The sequence below is a fragment of the Nannospalax galili genome, unplaced genomic scaffold, assembly GCF_000622305.1.
Source record: "Nannospalax galili isolate Female #2095 unplaced genomic scaffold, S.galili_v1.0 scaffold432, whole genome shotgun sequence".
Taxonomy (NCBI): domain Eukaryota; kingdom Metazoa; phylum Chordata; class Mammalia; order Rodentia; family Spalacidae; genus Nannospalax; species Nannospalax galili.
The window spans coordinates 371,663-377,629 of record NW_008331138.1 but is presented as its reverse complement, the minus strand read 5'-3'; the positions used below and the strand labels follow the sequence as shown (position 1 = coordinate 377,629).

The window sequence follows — 5,967 nt, the reverse complement described above, 5'->3', positions numbered from 1 at the left end:
CACCCACACCCACATGAGAATACACTCACACAGATTTACACATGCAAAGAGATAAACATCTTTTTAAAAATCATATGAAAGATGGGGTTGCAGAGATGGCCTAGTGTTTAAGAGCACTGGCTGCTCTTACAGAAGACCCAGGTTCAGTTCTCAGCACCCACATGGTGGCTAACAACCAACCAAAACTCCAGTTCCAGAGGATCTAACCCCCTCTTCTGGCCTCTGAGGGCATTGCATAACTTGGGTGTACTTACACACATGCAGGCAAAACACTCATATACATAAAATAAAAATAAATAAATATGGGACTGGTGTTTTTGAGACAGGATCTCCCTGTAGCCCCAGCTGGCCTGGAACTCACTATGTAGACCAGACTGGCCTTGAACTCACATAGATCCGCCTGCCTCTACCTCCAGGGTGCTGGGATTAAAGACACACGCCACCACACCCAGCCAGGATTATATTTTTTTATTGTGATAAGATACCCATAAATAAAAACTGCCATTTAATCATTTTCAATTCACAGACAGTTACAAATTCAATGGCATTTGGTTTATACACCCAGTCAGCAACTGTTACATTCTATCAGCCAGTGCCTGTTCACTAGTCACCGAAGTCTAGTTTGTTTTTAATATTTTAATTTGTTGTTGTTGTTATTTGGTTTTGTTTTGCTTTCGTTTTGTTTTGTTTTTTTGAGACAGGGTCTCCCTCTAGCTCCAGCTGTTCCTGGAACTGCTACATAGACCAGAGTGGCCTCGATCTCACAGAGATCTGCCAGCCTCTGCCTCCTGAGTGCTGGGACTAAAGGCGAGCACCACCATACCCGGCTCTTAGTTTTGTGTTTTGAGACCAGGATGGGTATGGCCTGCTGACTTCCAACTTGCTCTGTAGTAGCTGAGGATGACCTTGAACTCCTGACCCTCCTGCCTCTATCCAGAGTGCTGGAATTAGATGAGCGCCACCACACCCTGCTTATCTTAGCCTGTTTCTACCTCTCCACATACCCCTTGTTCTTCTGAACAGATCTGAAACACACTGACTAGAAAAAAAGGAAAGTCAAAACAGACTCCAAGCTTTGCTGTTTTGAAATTGTGTTTGTCTAGATAATAACAAAGGCAGCACCAACAATAGTGGTAACAACTATTGCAAGCTCTCTTCAGGTTCCATGCTAAGCTGCTGTTTGAGGGGCAGTCATTTCATCCACACAGCAACCCTGTAAGAACTAGATTACAACACAGAGGAAACTGCGGTACAGAGCAGCCACACCAGTCAAGCCAGCAAGCTAGACTTGGAAGCATGTGATAGAGACATGGTCCTTTTGCTTGCTGTGTGACCCAAAGCCGGGGGCGTGCCCCCTTTGGCCATTGGTTCCAATCTCTATAGAAAGGCTCTACTAACAAATGTGCTGCCAAGCAGGTGGAATAAGTGGGCACTTGGCAGAGTGGATGAGAAAGAGGAACCAGGGCTGGTGGGGTGGGGAGCTATCCTGTTCACCCTCCCCCAGCCTTCCAATCCACTCGCTTCCCTTCATACCCGGCAAGTTATTCCCAAGCACCTTGAACTGTTGGCCTCTGGAGGCCAGAGATGGGCCTTAGAAAATTGCAGGGGATGCTGAGTATCACTCACCCCAACAGATCCAGGAAGCACAGAGACTGGTCTGTGTCTGCAACCCCAGGCACACTCAATGCCTGCTATCCGGTTTTAGGGTCCTGGGAGTTTGTTGAATTGAATGAGTGAACTTTTCGTGAAGGTCCTGAAGACAGTGAGTTAAAGTCTGGTAGTTATTTGTTCCAGACTTGGAGGCAGGGGGCAGGGCTGTAGGGGCAGGTTTGGGGCTTGAGTTTGCATTCTTGTGACATCTTTGGGACCTCCCCCACACCACATCCCCATCTCCATCTTTTCTTAGGCACCTCCCCCAAAGTTCACAGGGCACAGACTCCCAACCTATGGCATTTCTCAGGTCATTTCTGTGCCGGACACATCAGTACCGTCACCTATAGTATAATGGCCTTCCTTTCTTCCCACTCTTTTGAGGATTCAGAACCCCCAAGTCAGAGAGGGGATGGGGAAAGAGGGAATGGCAGGAACTTTTCTGCTGAGGTCTAAGTAGGTCCTGCATTGGCTTTTGGAATGGCTTGGGAGAGGCTCTGTGTCCCCTGGGGACCTAGGGTAGGCAGCTAAGGGCCACCTCAATGGATGTGGATGGGGACCAGAACTCTAACCTGAGCAGACGAGTCCACAGAAGCCTCTGAGAACTTTTCTGCTTCCTAAATATTTAGACAGTGAGATGGATGGCAATCTCAGGAGCAGTGCTGCCTGGCCAGCTCCCAATTATTTTGAGAGAACCCTTCTCGAGCTTCACAACACATGTTCGCAGCATCCCTCACCCTCATCCCAGAGTCTGTAAGCCACTACCCTGAAGGAGGAAAAATAGCAGCAGATCACCCCCAGAGTTTGGAGGTTAAATATGTGGCTTCCACCATCATTAGCCAAGTCCCTGATAGCTTCTTGTCCCAGAACACAGGGCCAGAGATCACATGCAGGACCAACTTAGACGTCAGCAGAGGGAGCAGGCGACCATGGCCTCTGCTTTGGATGGTGTTCCCTCAGAGCTGCCGCCACCACCAATCAGAGGCACAGGAGGCAAAGGTGCCACCTGCCCAGTGCCCCAGGGTGACAGAGGCACCCACCTCTCCTCCTTCTCCTGGAGAGCAGGGGGAGCCTGTGGGTCCCTTCTCCCGAAGGCAGGCCGGGAAAGGGGTATCTGTGAGTCACCATGGATGGGTCGGGAACACAGGCAGCAGAGCCAGAACCTGAGGCGGTGGAAGACAGCCTTCCGGAAAAGGATGAAGACCCAGGGGTCCAGAATGGGGTTGAAGGCATTGAAGCGGAAGGCCAGGAGATCCCCCATCTCGCTGCTGTCTGGAGTGATGGCCTGAGTGAAACCTCGGATCTGAGGGACAAGGAAAGTGTCAGATGCATCACTGATCTTTGTCCTCTCCCATCCTTGCACCCTACCTCCCATTTCTCATACACAGTGATGAGGGGTTGTGACAGGTTACAGGGGAAGGAAATGAGATACGATAAAGAACTGTGTGTGTGGAGTTGCTAATACATGTGTGCATCCAGGGAGCAGAGGACCGGAAAACCCCAAGAAACAGCAAGCAGAGGGCAGAGGGAAGATAGGGTCAGGACTGTGGACACTCACCCCACTAGACCTACCCTGGGCAGCTGAGGCAACCCTCAGTCTCCACTGATGCCTGAGCCATCTAGGGCTCCCAAAACTTTACACAGAGCCAGCCTTGTGGATGGATTATCAGTCTCTGAGTCATTGTTAACTATCAAAAGTTGAACCCCTAAAGCCAGCTCAACCCCTATTCTGAGGTGCAGAATAAAGGTATGACGGACTAGCAGATGTCACAGGCATGGGCTGGGCTAGCTGGAGGGGCAGGACAAGGTCACTCTGGGAAACAGGGTGGGCCCCGGGATGGGGGAGTAGGGAGCACTTAGGGTGGGGAAGCAGCCAGGCCCAGCAATGAGAGAGGCAGAGTGCAGATTTGCTTCCGTGATTCTGGGCAACAAGCACTTCTGAAATCAAGAGGTGGAGAGAAGAGACCTTGGTGTCATTTCCTGCCCAGGGCTTCAGAAACAGTTGTATAAGGTCAATTTGAAATTTATTTGAAGAGGCATTTGGAAGCCATTAAGCATCCGGTTGCTGAGAGTAAGCAAGCATTCACGAACCGTGAATTCTGTTTCTGTCACAAAGGTATGTTTGATTTTAAGGAGGGGGTGGGCCTGGGAAGCATTGACAGGGAACATCGAAGGACTGGAGGTCTAGCAAAGCAAAAGCAAGTGGAGAGACTTTGGGTAGTCAGGAGTTGTTGGGCAGTACACAGTGCCACCGTCTGATCCTTTCCGAGTCTCAGTTTCCACGACTATGAAATAGGTGTGACAGAAGGAAGGCAATGCCAGACGCCACCCTCCTCCCCAACCCCAACTCCAAGGGACACTCACTGTGAGAGGCAGGGAGCACACGGCCATGATCCCAGTCATGAGGACCAGCAGAATCAAGTGATCAACCTCATCCTCACGTGCCCGGGAGCTGGGCACCAGTGAGCCCTGGTTTCGCCTCTGCTGGCGGTACATGTGGCAGAGGCTGAGGGTGACAGAGCCGTTGCAGATGATGATGGCTGTCACCAGCAGGGCAACGAGGCTGGCATAGGCCAGGGAGAAGGCGCAGCCGTTTGGCTGGGAGGAGCGCATGCGGATGAAACACCAGCTCCCGGGACAATACTGTTGATGCTCGCCCAGGCCCATCAGGGGCAGAGAGCAGAAGATGCTGCAGAAGGCATAGATGGCAGGCAGGGCCAGGCGAGCGCAACGCGGCCCATCCAGCTGGGCATACAGGTAGGGGTGGCTGAGCGCCAGGCATCGCTCCACAGCCATAGCAAAGAGGATGAGCGTGGAGGCCAGGCCGAAGAATGTCATGGCAAAGGCAAAGGTGTCACACAGTGCTGTGCCACCTCGGGCCAGACCCAGTAGGGAGCTGTTCTGAGCATAGGCCACAAAAACTGCAGGACTCAAGAAGCATGTGCCCAGTAGATCTGTCACTGCCAACCCGGTGACCAGTACCGCAAAGGCTGATGGATGGGACCTCCGACGTGCGCCCAGGATGCCCAGCGCCATCCCGTTGCCCACCACACCGGCCACGAACATCAAGGTGCTGGTGGCAGGTCCTACCGAGTCACGCACATAGGTGAGATTCCGGCAAGAATCTGCCATGCCTCCCCACTCTCCACCACACCCCCGACAAGAGGGCTTCCGGGGTGGCAGAGGGGGAACCCCCCGGGATGTCTCTCCACCGAAGGCCACGGTCCTTGAGGCAGCCGGATCTGCCAATCACCAGTTCCCTGTGTGCCTGTCTGTCTGTCTTTGCTCTGCGTCTTCTCCAGTCTGTCTCTCTCCTGGTTCTTCCCTTCTCTGTCTGTCTGTCCTTCCCAATCCCGGTGTCTCTTCCTTCCTCGTCCCCTACGCCTTTCGTCTCCACGGTATCAGTCCCCTCTGACCAGTCCTGTCTCCTCCTTTGTATTTCTGCTTTCTGGGCTTTCCCACACCTCTGCCTTCTCCGTCTCTTCTGTCACTTGCTCCTTGGGTCTGCTCTGCGTAGGTCTCAGCTTCCCCCTCTTCCTCCCGCCCTCCCTCCTCATCTTGCCTGCTCTCCCCGGCTTTTTCATTTCCTCTCTGCCCCGCCCTCCCTCCCCCTGCATTGGTCTCCCGAGGCCCTCCGGCTCCCTGCCGGCTTTCCCTGGCTTGCACCCCATCCCCTTCTCTGAGCAGCCATCTCCTGCATATGCCTCTCCCCCGCTCCCTTTCTCACTCAGTCCCCAGCACAGAGCCACCTGCCCCGGCCCCACACTTAGGTCTGTGGTTTTCCCTCCCCCAGCATCTTCCTCTCTGGCTCCATGTGCCTATCTAAATCCGCTGTCATGCAGGTTCAGAGCCCACCAGGGTCCAGGGCAGGCAGGCCCTGACAGGAGTGGCCTGGGCTGTCTGTAAGTGGCCTCTGAGAGCTATTCTGGGCTTCATGCCCTGGGGTTAGGGCTTGGCCCCAGGATTGAGAAATGACCGGGAAATTCCTTCATGATGTAGTGTTTTCCAGACACCACAGAGAGCCCTGGTCCCTAGACACAATTCACTCCTTCCAGGAGCTGAGGAAGGAGTGGTCTGCCCAGACCTGGTCGCTGGGCTCCCAGCTCAAGATCCCAGAGCCCAGAGTAGGAATGTACCATCTGTCTGTCGTATCCAGTATACAGGGCTGTGGTGACCCACCATTAAAGACACACCCAGCTGACCTCTGGCTTCTCACTGAGGCATTTCCAGGGCCTAGGCGCTGAAGACCTTGACCTCCAAAAATAACACTTTGGCCACTGATGGGTGGAACCAGAGCTCCAACATGGCTCCCAAACG

The 5,967-nt window shown here is 53.2% G+C and overlaps 1 protein-coding gene across 1 annotated transcript; it reads right to left on the bottom strand.

Moving 5' to 3' along the window:
- Nucleotides 1-453: 453 nt before the first annotated feature.
- Nucleotides 454-5,175, bottom strand: Ptgir (prostaglandin I2 receptor). The gene is made up of 2 exons (XM_008821856.2): nt 4,015-5,175; nt 454-2,953 (listed from the first exon to the last, which is right to left on the bottom strand). The coding sequence occupies exons 1-2, from the start codon at nt 4,780-4,782 to the stop codon at nt 2,558-2,560; spliced, it is 1,164 nt and encodes a 387-aa protein (XP_008820078.1). The 5' UTR covers nt 4,783-5,175; the 3' UTR covers nt 454-2,557.
- Between the last annotated feature and the right edge of the window lie 792 nt (nt 5,176-5,967).

What these genes read in the sequence shown, in the direction of transcription:
- Ptgir (XM_008821856.2), bottom strand. Translation starts at nt 4,782, where the DNA reads ATGGCAGATTCTTGCCGGAATCTCACCTATGTGCGTGACTCGGTAGGA. An exon ending in TGTGCTCCCTGCCTCTCACA is followed by an intron (nt 2,954 to 4,014) that starts GTGAGTGTCCCT and finishes CTTGTCCCTCAG; the next exon opens with ATCCGAGGTTTCACTCAGGC.